The 23,027-nt window shown below is 39.8% G+C and overlaps 2 protein-coding genes across 2 annotated transcripts in view; one reads left to right on the forward strand and one right to left on the reverse strand.

Annotated features, from left to right (window-relative positions):
- Nucleotides 1-1,823: 1,823 nt before the first annotated feature.
- Nucleotides 1,824-5,913, reverse strand: LOC129362280 (BTB/POZ domain-containing protein 2-like). The gene is made up of 9 exons (XM_055033729.1): nt 5,351-5,913; nt 5,148-5,267; nt 4,917-5,073; nt 4,263-4,368; nt 3,975-4,172; nt 3,678-3,870; nt 3,358-3,445; nt 2,948-3,094; nt 1,824-2,849 (listed from the first exon to the last, which is right to left on the reverse strand). Exons 1-9 carry the CDS (start codon nt 5,911-5,913, stop codon nt 2,688-2,690), a joined length of 1,734 nt encoding a protein of 577 aa, XP_054889704.1. The 3' UTR covers nt 1,824-2,687.
- An 833-nt stretch (nt 5,914-6,746) lies between these two features.
- LOC129361856 (protein unc-13 homolog A-like) overlaps nt 6,747-23,027 on the forward strand; it is a 44,441-nt gene continuing 28,160 nt past the window's right edge. The window contains exons 1-10 of the mRNA XM_055033014.1: nt 6,747-6,827; nt 9,701-10,247; nt 16,206-16,235; nt 16,412-16,511; nt 17,924-18,041; nt 18,126-18,249; nt 19,003-19,073; nt 19,994-20,048; nt 20,436-20,465; nt 21,892-22,105. Of these exons, the coding sequence (XP_054888989.1) occupies nt 10,226-10,247; nt 16,206-16,235; nt 16,412-16,511; nt 17,924-18,041; nt 18,126-18,249; nt 19,003-19,073; nt 19,994-20,048; nt 20,436-20,465; nt 21,892-22,105 (764 nt within the window). The 5' untranslated portion in view covers nt 6,747-6,827; nt 9,701-10,225. The remainder of the gene's footprint in view (nt 6,828-9,700; nt 10,248-16,205; nt 16,236-16,411; nt 16,512-17,923; nt 18,042-18,125; nt 18,250-19,002; nt 19,074-19,993; nt 20,049-20,435; nt 20,466-21,891; nt 22,106-23,027) is intronic.

A 23,027-nucleotide genomic window follows, 5' to 3' on the forward strand; every position in this document is an offset into this window, starting at 1 on the left:
CTCCTGAGATTCTGTTCTAAACTGTGAGAAATTTTAAAAAAAAAGTGAAAAAATTTCATCTCAAGTATCGCATCTGAGTCACAACTGACGTATTTTTAAATGATTAGAATCCATAAATAAAGCCGATGTGAGATTTTTTTTTGGCACACCTTCAGCAATTTACCTGACCGACTTAAAAATTATGGCCTATTTTCAGTGTTTTCCACCTTTTACAATGACGTCCACAGTGCAGGGGAGGCTGCATTGTGTCTGCACCATGCAGAGCTCAGGTGGAAGACAAATAATTTTAATTTGACCTATTTCAGCTGGTTTCTACTGATAAAGAAGGTCTAAATAATGAATGAACAGTGAGTAATCTTATTATTTAACTTTTTAAGATTTAATGAGTTACTCAGATTTCATCAGACGTTTATGAAGCCTTGTACTAAACAATTCTCACTTCTCATTTCATTTAGATCAGATAAATCTAACGAAAATGAGAAAAAAATATATAGAAATGCTCCCCACCACAGATGCTGTGTAACAGATCCTCCCATCGCTCAAATGTCTGACAGAAAATGCCAGCTACTTTCAGTTTAGTTATTTATATCGTCACAATTTACAACAACTGTCATCTGAAGACAAACAGATCCAATTTATATGCAGGAATATACTGCACAATCAAATCAGACCAACTAGAAAGGCATTCAAATTCAGTTACACTCCAATTGGATCATGATTATAAAACAGAGCTATTTGGTTTGTGGCTCTCTGTAATAAGGCAGGACAGCATCAAGCTCATGAGTCCTCTGTCTCAGAAACCATTATTCATACGCTTTAAAATGTTAGTTTAGGTTTTTTGGTTTTCATATATTCTAGGACATTAATGGCAAAATATTCTTTATATTGGTAAAGGAAAAACCATTTGAGTGAAGTCTAATCCAATCACAATGTTATCATAGACCATATGACAGCACTTTTTTAGAGTATTGCATTTTCAAGCCAATACAAAGTGTTGATTTTGATTGAGAATTTACTCTTGTTCAATAATATTGAACTGCCACAAGCTTCAATTATCCCTGGTCGCAATTACAAAATACCAAGGTCATATATTCAGATTGTATAAAAACATTGTTTATGCAAAATGGGCATGTTGATGGCAAAAGCATATTGATGCTTTGACCACCACTCAAAGCTATAACTTCAAAATTAAAAGCCAAATTGCAGTACGCAATTATGCTTAGAGATTAAAAAAAAGACCTCAGTATACAGACCAAATATTTTTTTACCATCTTAATGACCATCATTTTGAAGGAACAAGGCAGAAAGCCTAATCACAACTACAAAATGTAGCTAGCTTGATTTGCTATTTATTTTTTAAAAAACATACATGGCATTACGAAGAAATGTTAAAGCAACATCTAAAAAGGCATCAGCCAGGAAGTTAAAGTTTAGAATAGGTCTTCCTAAAGGAAAGTCCCCTCAAGTGAGTTAGAGATGCTTACTAACAAACAAAGCCAATGTTTTTGGAATAAACTTTGACCACAAAACCCTGTTTATCGGTTAAACTAACACACACACATAAAAATTATATAAAGAATATATAAAAATCAAACCGGTTCTGGATTAAAGAAATTGCTAAATTAAATTGCAATTGTAAGAAGCTCAAGGAAAGAGAGAGAGAAAAAAAAACTGATTTTAAGTGATTTTAAGTTTAAAAAATATATATATATATATACATACAATGATGCGAGTTCTGACTCATTCTACAATTCTGGTATTTCTATTCAACTGATCGTACATGGTAGTGGTTAATAAAAAAAAAAAGCTACACATCGTTTTTTTTTCCTCATTTAATTGCCATTTATTTCAAGTTACATATATAATGTTAATAAATGCCACTTTAATATACAACCCATCAACTTCAGCACCAAGAGAAAAAAAAAAATCTCTTCCAGCCATAACTTTTAAAATAAAGCTTAAAAAAATCTGAAGAGTTAGTGTGCATCCACAGAGCGTCAAAATAAACGAAGGCAAGGCCAAGAAGTGCAATGTATACCGGGTATAGGCAACTACCAAGCAAAGACACAAGATATCACAGATTGTACTGTTAAGTAAAAAACAGAAAAACGCTCACCTTAGTCATACTCTTGACATTATTATGAAGTTTGGTTCAAATTTGACAAGTTTTCATGAAAGCCTATGAGGTCCATCAGTGTGTGGAAGTTACAGTTGATGCAAAGTCGACTCTGTACAAAACGCTACAAGGACTTTATCTTGGCAAATCTGATAAACTGTACATTCATACAGTTGAGTCTCCTTTGCGCTAAAGCGGTGGAGCAGAAGGAGAATCCTACAGCTTAAGAAAAATTCAGTGTCAAGCTTTATGTTGTCAACCCGAAGCAGTGACAAAGATACTGTGATTAATCTGAGAGACCCCCTCCCTAACATCTCTCAATCCTTCTCGGAGCTGGTTTATAAATCTAGAGCACTAAGGGAGCACGTCAAACGACTGACTTCGTCTCACGTAATAACCCACATCATCTACCTCTACCAGCCATTTGTCCTCCCGTAACAGTCGCCCTGTGAGGAGGAGGGAACAGACTGAAGTCTGACAGATTAGTCCCCAGTATGGCTGCTGAGGTGTGGCCTTGCGCTGGTGTCGGGTTGTCACATTTGATGGAAGATTGCTGGGACGTCTGAGGTGACTATGTGTAGAAGATGACCTCTGGGATCTGTCCGTCTTCTACTGAAGTGCCGTTATTGTTGCCCGCCGCGTAGCAGAAGGTGAAACAGGTCTTTGTGCCGGTGGAGGATGACTCATGTGTTACCTTTCGCATTCCCTTGGTCCCGTAGTGAGAGTCTGGACCCTGTCAGACGCACACACAGAGCAAGATGAGTAAACACTTCCAAATCTGTGGGCTCTTTCCCATACTAGTAATTTCTCTCCGTCTCTCTTCTTGCTGACCTTCAGTGTGGCACAGGCAGTGTAGTTGACGTTGGGTAGAATCTCGACTGGTTCTTTGAACATGACTCTGAAGGTGTTTGCTGACCCGTCACAGCTGAAGCCTGTGTCATTCTGCCCCAACACTGTGTTGCTGTCTGTGTGGATTATCTAGAACGGAGCACAAATACCCAAGATCGCATAAAACCACTAAAAATATGCAAAGATTTGCCTCATAGAAGTACAGTGTCTGATCAAATTATTTATATCGGATAAACCTTTTCAGATTTTGTTACAATTATATTTTCCTCTCACCCAACAATTATGTGTTGTAGTAATACACAGGTTTGTAGTTTTAATGTGACAAAATGAACAAATCTCAAGGTATGAGGCATGAATATTTTTAAAAGACGCTGTAAATACTGGGCCGGTACCTGTATATTGACTTGGTAGTCTGTAGGTCCGTGTATGGAGCCATAAAGTCCAAATCCAACCACAAAAATCCGTCTGTTAACAGAAAACCTGTAAAACAAAGTGAGGTAGATATAATTTTTTCTTGAAATAGCTTCTTAGAGATCAGTTATATATATTCACACACTAATGAGCTTCAAAAATGCAAAAATAAATGATTGCATTTTATGCTGAAATGTTTTATTGTTATTGGTATATAAGTAAGACATTTGTCGCAACCAGCCTACAGCACGTTAGATAACATGAGGTAATATAAGGCCTAGCATCCTTGATCTCAACAAACCTTATGCGGTCGCTCGTCCCACTGTAGCCCCAGCGGCTCTCCACCTGGCCAAAACGGGTGATGCTGCACTCCTTCCCGCGGAGGCAGCAGCGAGGACGGTCGATGAAATCGACACGAGGCTTTGGGTTCACTGTAAAGTGGAGGAAGAGGCTCACCACCTCCCTGTCGGTTAGAATATTAGACTGGGCAGGACCTGGAGGATAACGGCATGAACCAAAAACAGACTTCAGTGTCAGAGCAGTGATTTGAAAGTAAAACAGATGCGGTTAATGTGTGTTCAACTGTGCTCTTCTTAACCTGCTGCAAACTCCTCTATGGTCATGAGAGGGAAGCGGATGAGCGTGAGAGACTTTCCCAGGACTTTGCGCATGTTCTCGGGAGTGGGCTGCAGCTGCTGCCTGCGAGCCTCCGCCTCAGCCCAGCGAACGGCAGCGCCAAACAAACGCACCTCTCTTACTCCTAAAGTGTCCCTCTCCAACACCGCCACCAAAGTATCTGATGGAGATAAATGTGACGTTCATAAACACTCTAATAACTAAATGCAGCTTGAAGCAATGATGACAAAAATTTCAAGTGAGTCTTTACCCAGATCTATGTCTGTGAACCCCTCGGCAGCAAGCGCATCTCCGGTGTTCTTGTCAATGTTCTCCAAACACAAGCTGGCAAGCTGCGGCTCATCAAACAAACGAGCCTAAAACAACACGGTAGCTTGTCAGACTTTGAAAGCATCATCTGATTTTCAGGCAACATCAATGCAGTGAATGCTCCTGGAGGAAGTTGAGTTTGCTCTTTATTTTTGAGCAAAAATAACAAATAAAAAAACTTGTATTCTACACTTTTGTGTTAAACAAACCAAACATATCATTACCAAAATTTTAATAAGGCCTACAAGGGCTCCGTTTTATCTGCCGTCTTATTTGTAGGTTTTGACTTGGGCACTTATTTTGAAAAATGCATATTGAAGAACATTAAACTATTCCCAAATTCCAGGACTTCATAGTCACATTCTTCAAATTTCTCAGCAAATTTTGAATTGTAAATGCTGAAGTTCACTATGAAACTGTCATCTATGGATGGATAAACAGATACATAGTTAGATGGACAAAGAGACTGACAAACAAATGGACGAAAATACATTGATAAACCTACAGATAATGAACACATGGATGAAACTAAGTGTTTCAACAAATATCACTCCTCTGGAGCTTTAGATCCTGAATCTAAGGTAAGGAAGCAGACCTGTGTAAGGAGCATGAAAGCATTGTCTGCTCTGAGGTTTTTCTTCAGGAACTCCACACAGTGAGCCTCCAGGGCAGGAACCGCATACTTTTTGGCTGTATACAGAGTAGTCATCACAGTCTCAGGCCCGATCTGGACTTCATCAGAATACAGGAACCTGAAACAGAAGACATTGTTGCAGTAAAACATAGATTTAAAAAAGTAATAATAATAATAATAAAAACTCCTTACTTTAGCAGGGCCAAAAAAGCAGCTGGTTCCACATCAGGAAGTTCAATTTCCGTGGAAGTGGTCGCCATGCCACCGTTGAACATGGCATCAAACACCGCGCTGCCCACAGCCAGGACGAACCTGACACGCCACGGCAACAACAACAGGAGGGGTCAGCTCGCTCTTTTCAAGCCATTTGTTTCTGCTGAAGCTAATCCTCTTACCTGTGAGCTGGTATTCTCTGAACACCCATACCTTTGCCAACCAAGAAATGAACGTCACTCAGCACCTCGTTGTTGAAGAGAAACGCAAACCTCTCCTTGACGGTGCTCTTCGTCGCCTGCCAGTTGTACACCGGCTCTCTGTACACTAGCACGGACGCTGCAGCCGGGGTGGCGCTCGGTGCGGTGGCCGGGGAGGCGTTCGACGCTGCGCTGCTTACCATATTGGACGCCGGGGAGGCCATGGCTCCCGCTGCCGCAGAAGCAGCACCTGCCGCAGCGGGCGGCTGCAGAGGGTTCTGCGCAGTCGGCGGAGCTCCGCTCGAGACACCGCTGCCGTCTGCCCCGCCAGGCCCCAGCTGCGGGTTGGGTCGCCTCGCAGTTCCCTGTACTCCACCGGCTGCACCGACCGCTCCCCCGTTGGATGCTGGCATTGAGAAAACGCTGTTGCTGGGCTGGCTGTTCCCCAAAGGGCCCGGGCCAGAGAAACTAAGGCAAGGAAGCCTGCCGCTGTTGTCTCCAGCGGCCATCTTCAACCTGCTGTAGGCGTAAACAACAAACTTCATCGCTTTCCGTAATTGCAGTGGTCCACACGCTCCTGCTGGGCTTTTATTCCCCCTGGCGATTATTTCAGGTACTGCAAACTGTTGTCTGAATCGCAACTCCTAATTAAGTAAATATTTCTAAGATTAAAAATCAGTGTTACTAGAAAAAACTTTTTTTTAGTAAAATTGCAAAAATAACTTTGATCCTTTCTAAAATATATTTACTGATGACGAGGCAGACGACATACATAAAACTTAAACGTGTAAAGCCAAAATACATTTTTAAAAATAATCGGATGCAACATGAAAAGCTTTATGTTTCTCGAAACTAAGGTCTATATTACATTTAAGCTAGCAGTGTTGTAGACCGGTCTGCAGACCAGTTTTTGTTGGTCTCGGTCGAGTGGTCTAACTTTTTACGTCACTTAGAATAGAAGCTCAAAGAAAGGTGAGCTGCCCCTTAGACGAGATGCCAGCAAAGTTAGCTGTACAGAGACACATAAGCATTTATAATAATAATAATTTTTTTAAAAAAGTCACTCACTGCGCTGAATTATTGTGCGGATGCGTTGACTAACGCGTCGCAGGTATGGGACACCACTGTGTCCAAAAGTCTGCAATATAGTGAGGTGACGTTCACGAGGCTTCTGAATTTCTCCCTACTGAGAATACAGGACTGGAGCCTCACCGAGAGCCATTCTTTGTTCATGTAATGCTCTGCATGCACTGCAGTAGCTATCGTTATTTTATTTAATTATATACATTGGTATTTATTTAATTTGCAAATAAAACACAAGAAGGAAAGAGCACGCAGAGCATGCGCATTACTCATTGATTGTTTTCATTCAAAGTGGCAGCTGTAAATTCTGCCATGATGGCAGTGGACTGTCTCCCAGTGTCTTCATGCATTGGGAAAGAGGCTGAGAACAGTCATGGTGAGCAGCTTAATTACTTCTTGCTTGTTGTTCTTTGGTCAGTGTTCATAGTGGAGCGTTGTTTACCGTCAGTTGCTATGTTTAATGGTCCAGACAGTGGTGGTTTCTGACATGAATGATATGGGCAAATGCCCAGGGCATTATCTTTATGAAATTTATTTCAGCTCTACATATAGGTGTTTTTATGGTAATGTGAATCAATCTGATCAATTTGATTAGCAATTGTGGTCATATTTTACTGATCATATCAGTAAAACAGCCAAAAATCAATTTGATCTTGGAATTGTCAAATTTTCGGGAGACTTTGCTGTAACATGACCTGGTCTGCTAACCATCACCATAATTTGGTGAATCAGAAGGTGTTTGAGAAACATGTCAATATGAAACATGACAATGACCCAAAATATTCCAATTAGGTTAAACATCAGGAAAATTGGAATGCTATTGCTGGATATGTTTCCTATCTATTTATACTGATTGAGGTTGACATACTCTTGACTCATTCCTTCTTTTCCATTTTTACAATGCCCCTACCACTCTTTGAGACTTAATTTAATGTCTTATCAAGCATGGCTAAAGTTAGACACATATGTGAACATTTCTTTTGAAATAATGGACTAATAATGAGATGTCCTAATTTTTCACAACTTGAGTTTAAATATTGGAGTTTAATCATTTCTGGGTGTTTTTCTGCATTTAGCACTGTGTGCAAAAGTTGTTTTTTGAAGTCAAGATTTCATGGCTTTATCAATAAATGTTTCATGTCTAAAATGTTCTCAGTATCATTTTAGACATGAAATGATACTGAATACTAACTAATAAATAGTTAGTATTCCTCTGTAACACAGCTCCTTGTTCAATCAGAAACTCTCTGTTTGGTAACACAGACACAAAGAAGTTCCCAATGTGCTGAGCCAAAGGATTTCCCAGACCAGACAAGCTTTTCCTGACTCTGGGATTTAACTTTTTCTTTCTACTGTAATTGCTTTACATTGAGTTCCTTAACACCAAACTTAAGGAAGTTTGGTGTGTCCAAAAGTCTGCAATATAGTGAGGAAAGGAATAAAGGTAGATCACTGAAAAGGATTTTGATACACAACAGTCAAACAAGAGTAAAAGTAATTCAATTATCCATCATCTACCAGCTGTTTGTAAGGTCTCAAACAGCTGGTGCCACTTTAGTGGCCATTGGGTGGGATCCACCTTGGACAGGTTGCAAGGAAATATAACCATGCACACTCATATCTGAGGACAATTTTAGAGAAAGCAGTCAATAAAATCAACCATATTTTTGGAAGTTATTTCCAATGAAACAGTCTCAAAACAAGACCCCAGAGCCAACCTGCAGCCCCAGAAGTCATTCACAAATTGTGGTTCACTGACATGCAGTTCAAGATTTTCAAAATGCAATCAGGTTATAAATTTTCATGTATTGTTAGGTAGTAGTGTTTCCAGGTTGGAAACTAAATGAGATTTAGGAAAATGGACTTGGACAGTGAGCAAAAGAATACAGACAGTCGTGATCAGGTTGTCCTACACACACCTCAAACTTTTTGTGAATGAAAAATAAACGTTTGAAAAGTGTGAATGAGTATATTTTCTCTCCATATTCTGCACTGTAAAACTGTGTTTTACTTGTTGTTTCAACATTTTCTTTTTTTTCAGTCTGAAAAGGTAATAATAGATTTGTTGAGAAAAAAAATGAATAAATAGATTTAACAATAATTCATCATGTTTACCTTAGAGGTCAGTCAGGCTGGTGAGTGGAATAAAACGTTTGATTCGTCTGTGTTTCAGTCCCTTCACTCTGAGACCCAGTTGTCTTCCACATCAATTCATTTCTGTTTGATTTTAAATAACATTCTGGGATTTTCAGAGTTTGCTTCTTGATTTTCTGTCACTAATTCAACATGATAAAAAAAAAAGTCTTTATCAGTCAGCAGAGTTTGTTATTTAAGTTTCTGGTTTTCTGTTTCTTAGATTTAATTTCGCTGAAGAATCAAAGTCACCACCGTCCCACCATATTTGACAGTCAGTATGATGTTCCTCTTCTGGAATGCTGTGCTAATTTATGCAAAATGCAATCAGTTATACACTTTTCAAAAACTTCCCATTTTGTTTATTCTTTCCCAAATATTTGTCCCAAATTTGGGATTCTCAAGATGATTCTGGGCAAATACTAGACTAGTGTTTTTTTTTTTATGTTGTTTTTTTTTGTGCGTTTGACCTTGGAAACTTCCTGCTGATGTCATTTTTGCCTAGTCTATTTCTTTTTGTTGAATCATGCGCATGAAGCAAGTGATGCCTGTTGTGCTTTAGATGCATTTCTGAGCTCATTCATGAGTCATCAATGGTCTCTCCGAATAATTTAAATAGGCCAGCCACTTTTTATTGAACAGCAGTTCAATAAATCCATAGATGTTTTCTCTATCTATGGATTAACAGTGGCTCTCATCACTATGGTTCACTGGAGTTTTAGAAATGACAACCTCCTTCCATCCTGATATTGTTTCTTGACTAAATATCTTAAGATTATGTAACACTGTTTTTATTTAACATCTGAATCTGATAGATCTGGGTGTGGGCAGTGAAACTGAACAAAAAATATTTTCAGGTAATTTATGATCAACTATTAGGCCACAGTTACTTTCTCACATAAGGTTTTTGGTCACTTTTATCCCATTAAGGTAGGAGATCATCATTTAAAGACAGTATGTATTCAGTCTGAGCATCTTAGATTTTTATTTTATTTTTTTGATGATCAGAAATGTTAGAATTAAAGAAACCTGTTAAATTAGCTGAGTTTTTCCGTGAAGTGAACTTAGAGCTAGTTGGTAGTGATGGTGAACTGACATATCGTTGATCTTTGACAGAGCGGTTGAGCTGAATCAACCCGCCGGGTTTTACAGTGCAGACTGCATCGCCCTCCCATCACGATGATGTTATACAGTCCCATCCCGTCCTCCGTGCATCCCTGCAGCCCTCTGGAGGAGCGAACCCCCTCGCCGCCTGCTCCTCATCAACCGTGACGTCAGGGCGGCGAGGCACGGGGGAGTTGTCCTCGCGCCGGAGCCCGGTGGATGCTGCTGAAACAAGATGGCTGTGCGCGCAGGAGGAGCAGCGGCGGAGAGCTGAGGCAATGCAGAGGAGGAAGCAGAGGGGGGGCGAGGAATCTACTCCTGTCTGTCCGGTCCGGTCTTCAAAGGAGCAACAGTCCCGCAGAAGGACAGACGAGTCTCTCTGAGATGGTGTCAGTTTGTTGCCGCCTGGGTTCTGGGTAACGGGTCTCCGTCGCTCTGAGTTTTTCCTGTGGCCAAGACTCTCTAAAGAGGACTGACTAAACAAACCGCGGAGCACCAAGCAGAGGACAGCCGGGGACGCTCGCACCGCTTTCAGAGATGTCCCTGCTGTGTGTGGGAGGTAAGGAGGGAAACCAGTGAAACAGACCGTGCGTGTGTGTGATGTTGCTGAAGTGTTACCTGCTCACGGTTCAACTGCAGCAGTAGTCCCCGACAGTGCTGACTGTCAGCTGCCTGGAAAAAAGTGTTGTCCGAGCACAGGAGGTTCTTTGCTGAATGGTCATTTAGAAAACCTAGCAGCTCTGAAGGCGTTTTCAAAGGTGGAAGACTTTTGACTGAATATTTCATTGAATGGTGCGTTTTGTTTTCATTCATTGTCGGTACCAAAAATATATTTATTATTATTATTTTTTTTATACATATTTATATTTTTTAAATGGCATTTTGAAGAATGGTAAAATTATCAGCTAATATACATGGCCATTATCGCGCAGGCTGCTGTTTCCCTTCCGGCTGCTGTTAGTTCTTTTGCGGGTAGCGTGCGTGTGCGCGCGCGTGTACGTGTAAGTGTGTGTTTCATCCACTCCTCATTCATGCGTGGGCAGGAGGAGGAGGAGGAGGACGAGGAAAAGCCCCTGCTGCACCGCTGCTCTGCCGCTACCGCGCTGCGCCGCTCTCTTGCCGCTCGCCGCTCCCCTGTGCCGCTCTGCCGTACCGAGGGAAATACTGGCGGCAGGAGGTGCAAGTCTACGGCAACCCCCGACGCACACCCCTTCAGGACCACTCCGCGTCTTCCCCTAAAATGCCATGCGTCACCACACGCCCAAAAATCACTTGATGCTGTCACTGAAACCTCTTATTAGTCGGATGAATAAGCAGAGTTGGCGCGGTAACGTGACGGAGTCCACGTTCAGGACTAGTGAAAGGGCGGAGAAAGACCTAAAACGGGAGATTCTCTTCCACAGTATTCTCCATCACGTTTCTGAGTATTTATTTTTTTATATACAGACTAGAGCTGATTCAGCAACAAACGCCTAGACAAGTGGCAAGAGAATAAAGAGTCAAGCATATATAGATTTCAGTTTAAAATAGCCTTCAGCAAATCCCCGTCTCTATTTGTAGATATGTTTCAAGTCAGTAGTAATTCTTATAGTATCATAAATTTAGAGGTACTTCTACACGATAAATTATAATCGGTTGACTATTATGATGAAAAATGTAATTGTGACAGTAACCATGAATTCTTCATCCAACATGTGGCACGGGGGCCATTTGCTGCCCTTGGAAGAATTCTGTGAGGTCCCTGACTGTAGACAGCAAACCAAGCTGATGCAGATGCACAATGTCATTTTCTACTTACTTTCACGTTGTTAGGAAAAATGTTAGGTACAATATGCTCTTTAAAAAGATATGTTTTTTTCCTTCTTTTTTATTAATAATTTTATTTTTAAAGTGATCAATCAACATTTTACTTAAGATCAAAGTTTGGCAGAGTTAGTTATCTAAATACAGCAAGTGTCTCTGAGGAAAGCTTATTTAATAAACCAAAGCATTTTTTCACAAAACCAAAAGAAAAAAAAAATTGACCCAAAAAGTTTGAAAATTCTAGATATTTCTTTTACGTGAAATCAAATAAGACAAGATTTTCCTCTTGTTTATTTATTTTTTCATTTTTTTTAAACAATTTTCACAGTCTAGCTTTTTTATCGTGGGTTGTCCTAAAAGGAAAAGATCAGGTGGAAATAATAGCAGTGACGTGGGTACTTTAAGTCCCACTAAAAAGCCATTTCAGTGAACAAGAATGAGTTTGACCTAGGCCAAATGAAGTTCATTTCCTTGCTTTCCAGTAGCAAGTAAAGAAAGGTGAACAAATGGGCTTGCCTCTCTAAAAATAGTGCTTTGAGTTACTGTAGTGCTTTTGAATCTCTTCCCTGTCTTATATTCAGCTCACATATACATATTACCATTAATACAGAGGATAGAATCTGAAAATAACATCAATTTGCATGTGATAACTATTGATCCACCAAACCTTTATGCCTGATAGAGAAACAATCTGTTCACACACAAGCTGTAAAGATCAGTTGAGCTTGCAGCAATCTTTCTAAAAGCTAAAAGAAAATTTAAAGGTTTTTATTTAAGACACGATACATCCAGCTGCTTAATAGATGCTGCTGCACCTCAGCCTGTCCCGTCAGTTCCACCCACTGACTGTTCCTGCTCTGAGTCACTCCCAGATGTCATTAAAAAGACCCTGAGAGTCATTCATTCATAAACGCTGGCTTTTGCAGACTACGAGGCTTGGCAGAGAGCCCTCTTTCTGTTCCGCTTACATCATTCATGCTTACCTGGCTCGAGCTATTTCTGGCCTCCATGGCACTTTGTGCCTCCTGAATAGGCAACGTTGGCATATCTGCCAGCCAAGCAGATTTCAGGCACAGACGCATATTCAATCTGAGCAATTTTTGGCAACCTTTTGCCACTTTAATGTCCGGTCATCTTATTGTCTTTCTTTTGGAACACAAAGCCACAGTCTGATGTCGCTGTCAGCAGCTGGATTACTGCTTCTCTCTCGCGATCTGTCAGAATAAGATTCTGTCTGTCTGAATGAAGGCGTCCCTCTTTTGTGTCATGAAACAGCTGAAGTCAGCTCCACCTTCTTCCAGTTTATCTTCCCTGACAGTTCAAGATGAAGGGTCTGCTTGATTTCCTGTTCAGTCGGTTTTCTTGGCAATAACCAGCCCAGTCCTCATAAGTCAGACGGTGCTGTCTTTGGAAGAAATTCCTGAATGAAGATAACGCAGGATATTTACTGCAGGTACTTTTCGGTTACTAGCAGAGTAATTTCATCTTAAAACTAATTTGTGGCGTTTACCACAATTTTTACGACTCCACGAAGTTTGTGCCAAAATGCCTCGCTATATATATATATATATATAAAATGGCCATATATATATATGTTTTGATGAATGTATACAGTTTCTTGCAAAAATATTCACACATCTTAAACATTTTCATATTTTATCATGTTGCATCCCCAAACTTTAGGGTCTGTTAGTGTTTCAAAGCTTAAGAAGTTGATTTAGAAGCTTAATAACATTCAAAATCAGATCAAAATGCATTCAGGTTGACTGTTTGCACTTAGGTAGCAACTTAAAACAATTAATTACACTTGAATTTATTCAAGAGAACTGAATACAAACGCTTGTTAGAAACCAAACACTTTTCTTTCACCTCATAATTATCAACTACTGACACATAAAATCTAAAAACATAAAATGAAGTTTGTGTTTGTTGCAAAAGAAAAAGTTTAAGGGTTCTGAATACTTTTACAACACGCTTTACCCTGTATTAATATCTTTATGTCTTGTTTGTCGTGAACATGCAGAGCATCCCTCAAGGTTGCCGAGGCTGAATGAAAGCACTGATTATGTAATTCCCATCCTTGCTGCAGGTGCACAGCAAAGGAGCGAGCCACTGCATTTAGCATGTGACTCCATCATGAGGCGTCATGGCAGAAGCTGCAGGTTTATCTCCAGTGGGTGCTTGGTACACAAAAAAAGGCTTGGAAAATAGAAAAGTACCTTGCTGACTCAGGGCAATTGTGCGTTTTCGCTTTGTGTTTGCTACTATGGTGACTGGTTATAATGTAGGTACTGTACATGTAAGAAAATTGTGAGAAGGGTTATAATTTGTGTTTCTGGTAGATTTCTAAAGATAGAAAAGCTCAGGTTTTTTATGTACCACAGAGAACTTTAATATCTTATTCTGTAAACATGTCCATGTGAGGCATGCACACATCTGCAGTGAGGCGTGTGTGTGTGTGTGTGTGTGTGTGGTGTGTGTGTGTGTGTGTGTGTGTGTGTGTGTGTGTGTGTGTGTGTGTGTGTGTGTGTGTGTGTGTGTGTGTGTGTGTGTGTGTGTGTGTGTGTGTGTGTGTGAGGACCTCCTAGAGTGTACGCGGTTGAGAGTAGTGGGTAGTGAAGCATTAAAAATGCATGTGTGAATTACGTCACGGCTGGTAAAACAGTGCTGCAGAGAGGGAGCCCAGGCTTACAGAGCACACAGAAAAATCCACAGGCAGATACTGTTTGATTTAGAATGTTATATTTGCCTTTAATGCCAGGAAAAGAGAGAAATTTGTTCCAAATGTGTTAAATAATAGATACAGAGTAATAAACGTCTTCATGGCTGAATAATTAATATGAGATGAGCATGTTGCTATTTGACATTTTTTTTACTTTTCCGAGCACATTGAAATCCATGTTTAGCACTGGAAATGGTTTCCCATGTGATCTAAGTTGTTGAAACATCAGGGCACATAAAGAATCATATTTTCAGTCAGCATTTGCATAACTGTCTGTTTGCATTCCTCACACACACTTATGTAATGCTGAGTGTGCTTGGTGACCTCTGCCTCTTTGTGGTGATAATATGTATATTTTTTAGGTTCTATGTTATATATGAGTTGCTTATGGAAAAAAGGTACCTTTATGAAAATATATTTTTTTGTCAACTGTCAATATTTTCTATAGTGGACTTAAAGAAGTACTTTCTTAAATACCTATTACAATAAACAATTTGCTTCTCACAAGCTAACTTGCAGAAATGAACTGAAATTATATGTTTGAAGCTAGTAGTTAGCATTGCACAGTAATATGATGTAAGTAAAAAAGACATTTTGCAATGCAGCCAAACTTATTGTTATATTTAGGTCTGTAAGTTTTTTTGTTTTTTACTTTCAACTTGTTCCCAGATTTTAAGCTGAAGTTGTTCTAACAAATATTTTGACAATTTTCACTAAGTGTCTTAAAAGTCTAGATAAAACTCATGATATTTTGCTGAAATTTTGTGAGTTAAACTATAAATTTGTGGATAAATGTAAGGTTGAAAGAATATCAAGTATGTTTTTTTTAATATCATTTTTTTGCATTAGAAATCTGAAGTGTGCCAGTGTTAACATCTTGGTTTTTGTTTCTGGTTTCATAATTTCCTTTCCTTGTTCATTTACTTAGATTTTTGCCTTTTTTCATTCCTTTGTGTGTTTTAATTCTTGGTTTACTATTGTGCAATTAGATTTAGTTTATTTTTCTGTTATTGTTTGTTAGTTTCAGGGGTTTCCTATGTTATATTTTCTCGCTTCCTCCTGCTTATCTTCTTCCTTCCTTCAACCTGACTCTCAGGACAGCTGTTTTTTTCTCCTCATCTCGTCTGTGCTTATGTTTTCCCTCCAGCTGTTCCTCATTTTCTTGGTTACACCTTTTGCATATATACCCATCTGTTCCCTTTTGTCTTTGTCTGATTCTCCCCCCTGTTAGCCCTGTGTTTTTTCTCCCTCAAAACGTTTTTGCTGTAAGCATTTTGTAACTCTCTTTATCAATTTGGTTACTCTAACTCTTCCACTTTCCCCTCAGTATTTTAATCTGATCCCTGAGCTTCACGTAACAGGTAGACATTAATATTCTGCATTCTTAACTCTCCCAAAGAAAAACATTCCCCACAGCATGATGCTGCCACCACCATGCATTATTGTGATCAGGATGATGCTTAGCATTCTATCACAGATACAAATTGTTTATCACATTTAGACCAAAAAGTTAGGTTTTGATCTGATCAGAGCTCCTTCTTTTACATGCTTCCTTTGACTTTACACTACTTTAACTAGGACCCTTAACATGATGACCTCTGCCCTGAGAGACCTTTACAGAGCAGCTGGACTGTCTAAAGGCAACTGGTCACACAGGATTTTATATCGGGATGTCGAAACAGCATATGATTACACATACAAAATGCATACAACACTTTTTCAGATATTTATTTTGTAAAAGAAATTTTAAAAACTACTTCCTTCCACTACCAAAGTATTCACTAAAAATACAATTAAACAGAAGAAACATTTTTTAAATTTTCTTCTATTAAAAAGGTTTTGTTTCAATTTCCGACATGTTGCCTTGACTGCTATTTTAGTACATTGCAAACCTCCTTGGTTCGCCCTCTCTGTATGAAAACAGAAGACATGTGAGCATGAAAACAGATGGTGTTCCTGTGTGTCACCATGTCCCTCTCTGTGTTCCCACAGTGAAGAAAGCCAAGCTGGATGGACCCCAAGGTAAGGCCTCGGTTCACCAAAATAATAAGAGGCGGTGCATGAGGAATCTGTGTTTTGTTTATGGCTAGATCTTTTAGAAAAGAGTTAGCGATCGTGTTGCTGAACAGAATGTATATTCGATTGTAAAATGCAGATTTATTTTCTCCATCTGATATTTTCTGTTCTTCTCCTTGCAGAAAAGTTTAACACTTATGTGACTCTAAAAGTGCAAAATGTGAAGAGCACAACCATCGCTGTCAGGGGCAACCTACCCTGCTGGGAGCAGGACTTCATGTTGTGAGTCCTTCCGTGTCCTCTCTCTCTCTCTGTCTCTCACACACACACACCTTCATCACAAGCCTCTTCTCATTCACCCGTCTTCTGCTTCTCCCTCCACTGCTGCTCGATTGCTTGATTTCTATCAGCTTTTGTCGCTATTTCTTTCCACTTCTTCATCCTAAGTGCTCTTTATCCCAGTATTGTTTCTCGCAGCTCTTCCTCTCCACCTTCATCAGCTGTCTCCTACTCTTTTTCATCTGATACTTCTGCCTCTCTCTCATTCTCGTTCTTAACTTTGGCCTCCTTCCACCTCTTCTTTTCTCTTCTTTATCACGTCCCCTGCATAAACCCCATTCATCTTCATCTTGGTCTCACCTCTTTCTCTCCCCATTCTGTAGTAACCCCAATGCTCCTGTTTTCCTCTCCCTCCATTCTCTCTCTGCAGCTTTCTTCTCTACACTAGATGTTTCTCCTTTTATCTTTTTTTTATTTCATCTTATATTTTCATAGATATTGAATGGTATCTCATTGCAAGCGCTAATATTACACAACAGTGAATATTTGGCTGTTGGAGTGATTCAGTGTTGACGACGTAGCAGCATATGGGCGGTGAAGGGTGAGAATCATTTAGCGGGATGTGGGCTGCAGCAGGCAGGATTACTGCGGAGTCCTCTGCATCTGTATGATGTTTGGAGGCGTGCAGCATTGTACTGGGGTTGCATCAGTGGAGCTGTGTTATGTAACATTTGGGCTACAGAGAGGGACTCATGTTCTCCCTCAAACTGAGTCCCTCTCTCCCCCAGTCACTGCTTTAAATCAAACTTCTCTTACTTACAGAAAAAAATGAGTAACATTGATATAGGGAATCTACTCCCCTTACTTCTTAATTAAACTTCCGTCTTTGTCCCTCCAGGCAAGCGATAAAATCACCTTTTCCCTCCCTCCCCTTAGTCATCACTCCTTCATCACTTTTCATCTTTCTCTCTGCTGTCTAATATAGGATTTATATTGGACTGTTGTAGAGTTGCTTCAAACATTTCAGCCTATATGTTAGCCACAGTGAAAACGAAAAATAGGTGTATTCACACAACTGACACATTTGGTCCGCTTTAAACGGAGCAGACTTTGTTTGGACATTTGTGCAGATGTAAAAGCACTCGTGCAAAGCCTAATGCGGACCAAACATATGGCTCAAGACCCACTTTCTGAGATGGTTTCAGTCAGGAAGTTGACGCAGTTGATCCATGTGGGGGTGGAATAAAATCCAGAGGAAATGTCTTTAGTTGCATCATAGCAATCAAACCCTTTTTACTTGTCGACCAGCTGTTTCCATGTTTCTACTTCTGTTTTGATTATTTATTTTGTCAAATTTAAGCTTTCGTGATATCCTAATATTTGTACATTTTTTTATTTATTTTTTTCTCCTGTAGTGAAATCAACAGGCTGGATCTTGGCCTGACAGTGGAGGTGTGGAACAAAGGATTAATCTGGGACACCATGGTCGGCACCGTGTGGATTCCCCTCCGTAGCATCCGACAGTCAAATGAGGTTCGTCACGACCACCACTGCATTCTTCAATGGTTTGTGCAATTTTTTTTATTCCTGCATTACCTGCAATCTTTGTGTACACAGGAAGGTCCTGGGGAGTGGGTCACGTTGGACTCTCAAGTCATCATGGCTGACAGTGAGATCTGTGGAACCAAAGATCCCACTCTACACCTGGTGCTGCTTGATACACGCTTTGAACTGCCACTAGGTGAGACTACCAAGTGTGGGTAGAGTAGCAGGAATTGTTCTCACGAAAGAAAAGCATTATTTAACAAAGTAGAAGTAAAATGCATATAGGACCACAAAATATTGTCATAAAACTTTAAATCCATCTCCAATCACCCCTATTAAACAGACACAAATCTTTCATATCTTTCTGTAGTTACCCAAGTAATTATCTATGTCTGCTCAGTGAAATCACTTGGAGTGGGTTTGGAACAAATGAATAAATAAATATACTATGTATATTTTCAGTGCAAATAGTGACAAATGAGCAGGAAAAAAAGCTGATTAATTACCCTGACCCACTTTTAGTTGTATAGTTTGCCCCAAGAGAAGTGTTTGTGTCCTTTTTCTTCTCAGTGATCCCCTTCGCATTGATTAGGTGTTATTTCTATCCTGTTTCCTCTTCCTCTAATCAATAATGTACACCTGACTCCTCAATATGCACAATATCCAATAGGCACATTCTGCCTATTTATAGAAAGTTGCCTCTGAGACTGTAAGTAAAACAGGACAGTTTTAAATGTAGAGTTGTGAGGTCAAGCCAAAGCTGTATTTCTGTGTTGTTTAAAAAAATGAACCATCAGAACCAGGCCAAAGTATGGCTGATGTTTTTCCACTGTGTTTTGGTGTTATCTTATAGGTAATTTTGTGTGGGATTATTCAAAGGGTTTCAGTTGGATGAGCCTTATTTTGAGAGATTTTGTCAGCTGGAGTTTGACCGAATGATTGCTTTCAGATATCCCTGAAGATGAGGCACGCTACTGGGCCAAAAAACTGGAGCAGCTCAATGCCATGAGGGACCAAGATGTAAGCTGCCAGCCTGTTTGTTTTAACATGCCAAAATAATCCTGCAGTACAGGCACAAGCCAGAGAGCAGGTTGCATCATACTTGCTAAAATCCCATAAAGCTTTCTTCACTTTCCACAGTTCTTTGCATAAATGATCAGGGTTTCCCCCAGGGTATCATAAGCCTGGCGGGCGCCATGCTTTCCTAGTCGTCGTTTTCCTCCCTCCCCCCGCCAGGCTAAGAGTTGCTTGTTTATGTTTTTAGGAAAATAACCAGCGCTAACCTCATCATGCAGATTCAACCCGGTTAGGAGGTTTCATGCTCTCCTCGTAGTCTTGCATCACATTGGTTTTATATTATTTCATTAGTAGTAGTAGTAGTGTTTTTCCAGTTATACGATGCCATATTAAAGATTAATTGCGGGTTTCAATAGCGTTTCACTGGCGTTGTCACGTCATAAATAATTACCCAGAAATATTTTTACATTTCCTGTCTACTTAACATCTTTTAATACCAAAACACTGGACTGCTGGTGGACCGCCTCAGCGTCCTGACCACTGGGCTTAGCAAGTTTTCTGGGGGAAAATCCTGAATGTTGATACCACTTAAACCTTTTCTTGACTTTCTGTAATTTGGAAAGAAAATTGGTAGCACTTTTTTTTAATATCATACAAAAAGGTTTGGGAAGCATGCTAAGCTTTTCAGGTGTCAGGTTGGAAATATTCTGGGATGCATTCTTGCTGATCCATTTTATAGTTAATATAAAATTCCAGTAGAATAAATTGAAAGATGTAGCTTTAAGATGACAAAATATAAGAAAGGCTATTATTTCCCAAGATACTGTGTGCATAACTTTATATATGATGCATATTTTTGTGATCCCCAGCCGACTTCGTGTTTAATAATAAGTTTTTATCTGTACTGCTTCTGTCAAATGCAGTACTCATACCAGGAGGAACAGGAACGCCCTCTCCGTGCGCCAGGAACCCAGTGTTGTAAGTAACCTGCAGCTGATTGTACAAAACAGAAAATGATCCATTTAGGTGTAATTAGATTGCTTTAACTCAGCCTCTGATATTATGTTTGGCCACACATGGGTTGCTGTGTGTTAGAGGGGAAACAGGTCTTGTTCACTGCACCATAAAGGATCAATAATCCTATCAAATGTCTGGAGTCAAGCTCCTTGAGATTGCCTGCGATTTTCTGCTGTTGGTCCAGTCTGTGGAGTTCGCTGAGCCAGCTGTCTGAGGCAATTAGAGAGACTCTTTCCATTCACTGCCTGCATTGGGGAACATTGATGCACTGATGGCGGGAATGTGTGTTGGAGTATGAGTACCAGTTCAGGTCAAGATCAATACAAACCCTCTCCTGTTTCTCTGCAGGTAACTGGAGTCTGTGGGGAGATCAGCAAAGTAAGTGCACCGTATTCTGTACTCAATGTTTTTTATCTCTAAATGAAAAGTTTTTCATGGTCTTTTGCAATGTGCAGCATAATCTATCGATTTAGAAAGGGCTGTCAGGATGCCTCATCAGGATCTGACGTTCTCTGTTAATTAGATGAATCATTAAAAAGTAAAAGTCTTTTCCTTATCACTTTTATTGCCTCACTGCATCTGAAGAATGAGTAGCAGCGATACGATTCAAAAGTAGATCCTAATTGTTCACATATGTTGAACTTGATGGAGATTCACAAGCAGATTGCACTGCTTTGTGAATATCTACTGAAGTGATTCAGAAAATATCTGATTATGCCTATTGAGTACAGATTTGTTTTGAATTATATTTTTGATCGTTACACAAATGCCTTTGAAAGAAAAAATATTTTACCTACCTTTCGGTCACTTCTGATTGTGGAAAATGGTATTTATTCTCCAGTTTTCATTTTATCTTATTAAACATGGAATAGATTTAATTTACGGTCGATTTAAAAGGAAGACAAGAACATTACTTCTAACTATTCCTTTCTCTGCCACAGTCAAAACAAAAAACTTATACATTTTGTACAAAAAAGGTCTGTTTTTCTCTGTCATCTCCCCCATTTTTGTGATCAGGGGATGGTGTTATATAAGTGCCTGTCAGACTCACCCACACAACTGCAGCTATTAATTTCTGTTAGCTTAAAAGAAAAAGAAAGAGCAGGGGGTAATGATAGACGTTGAGCAGATTAAGTTTCTCAGAGAATGATACATGCAGGACCAGGGATGATATCCAAAACTTAGTCTGATGCCTTTTTAGGAGTCAGCAGTGCTACAGTCGCAGACATCATTTGGCTTTCAGAGTGCCAAAGATGAGGATTGATTATCATAAATGATTAATAGGTCACCAGTTTGGCTTTTGACTGCTTCACTCTGTAGAATTGTACAAGCACTTCCTTCTGGGAGGGTAATTGTTGATCTATGAACACCACAGAAAAATAAAGCATCTCTTTAGCAAGCTCTGAACTTTATGTTCATTATGTGTTTTACATGTGAATGTTTGCTATGTTGCCAGGAGAAAGTGTCTTTTTCCAGTTTGGAAAATATTCCTTCATTCATCCATTCCTCTCTTCCTCCTTTGCTCTATCATTGTCTTTCTTTGACATTTGAGTCATGTCTTTTGTAGAACTCTTGCCATAAATGCATTGTGAACATTTGTTATTTTAAAATAAACAGAAAGGACTGTGAACCCTGGAAAGTTGAGTCTTGAAAAGTCTGAAATCTTTCAGAAATAATGTGTAGAGAGTTCAATTGTGAAAGTGTGACAACCAGACAGCATTGGAAAGAAAGAATGGTTTGGTTGCGATTAAACTCTTTTTCATCTTCGCTTCCCTCTGCCTTTTGTTTCTGTGCATTTGAGTAGATGAGGACCCAGACAGCGCCGTTGACGACAGGGACAGCGACTATCGCAGTGAAACCAGTAACAGCATTCCACCTCCGTACTACAGCACGTCCCAACCCAATGCCTCTGTCCACCAGTATCCCATCAGCCACCAGCATCGGAGCTCCAGAAGTTTGTCGTATCCACGCTCTGGGAACAACCAAGATCTTGACTACCACCATCAGAGGACAATCAGGTTTGCACCTTCCTCATTTAGTCATACGTACTTTCATTAGAATGTTTGTCTTTGCCTGTAAGAAAGAAAATCTTTTCAGTTCCCGAAATGACTAAAAGTTTAGGTAATAATTTGAAATGCAACGTTTTGCAGAAAATATTCAGATCTGAGTTGCATTTTTAACATTACAAAAACAGCTGAATGGAGTTTAGTTTTATATATGTGACACAACTGAGCCTGGTTGCAATTAACAAATTCAATGGATTTATAATATAAAATCTCACGATGTTGTCTGTTCACTAGTCAACTTTCCTTGAGCCCACCCAGACCGGTTTCTGTTTCCTTCTTAGTTATTTTCGGGGCTGTGTCATTTCAAAAAAGTGCAATTGCAAGTTTATTGATGGATTTTTCTCTCAGACAGGGAATGAAAATATGCATCTACCTCTCGCTCTATGAATAATTCAGCTGGCAGTCTAACGGTCAATACGGCACATAAGATTAGCTGCTTGTGTGAGTGTATTGGACAGGGGCATCCCCCCTCTCTCCCCACACCTCCTCCTCTCCATCTCATCCACTCTGCTCCGTGTGCACCCTCCCTCTCTACCTTTCTGTTTTGTGCCCACTGCTGTCTTCTTATCTTCTCTATCATCTTCCTTTCTCTCTAGGAGCCTGTGCTCAGTTTTTTAATAGCACCCATTCATCAAGACGTACAAAGCTTGTTTTTTGTTGTTGTTGTTTCATTTCTTGATATTTCCTCCTTTTTTTCTGTCAGCTGTCCAGCAGCATATTTCTGCCCTGCTCTGTTTCTTGCTGCTTGTCTGATACCCTTGTACTTCCTGTGTTTTCATTGATTAGCCATCAGCAGTTCTCTCTACTGCTCTGAGATGCGCATAAAAGGTGTTTAGTGGGGAGCACAGCGTTCCGGTCACAGTGCGTCAATACA

Source organism: Poeciliopsis prolifica, unplaced genomic scaffold (assembly GCF_027474105.1).
Source record: "Poeciliopsis prolifica strain line A6 unplaced genomic scaffold, Auburn_PproV2 SCAFFOLD008, whole genome shotgun sequence".
NCBI lineage: Eukaryota > Metazoa > Chordata > Actinopteri > Cyprinodontiformes > Poeciliidae > Poeciliopsis > Poeciliopsis prolifica.

Bases quoted from the DNA above. Each gene is read 5' to 3' on its own strand.
- LOC129362280 (XM_055033729.1), bottom strand. From the start codon at position 5,913: ATGAAGTTTGTTGTTTACGCCTACAGCAGGTTGAAGATGGCCGCTGGA. The intron at 3,446-3,677 runs GTTTGTTGAGAT...TTTGTTTTACAG, and splicing joins GGGACGAGCGACCGCATAAG to GTTTTCTGTTAACAGACGGA. The intron at 2,850-2,947 runs GTCAGCAAGAAG...TGCGTCTGACAG, and splicing joins CTGCCTGTGCCACACTGAAG to GGTCCAGACTCTCACTACGG.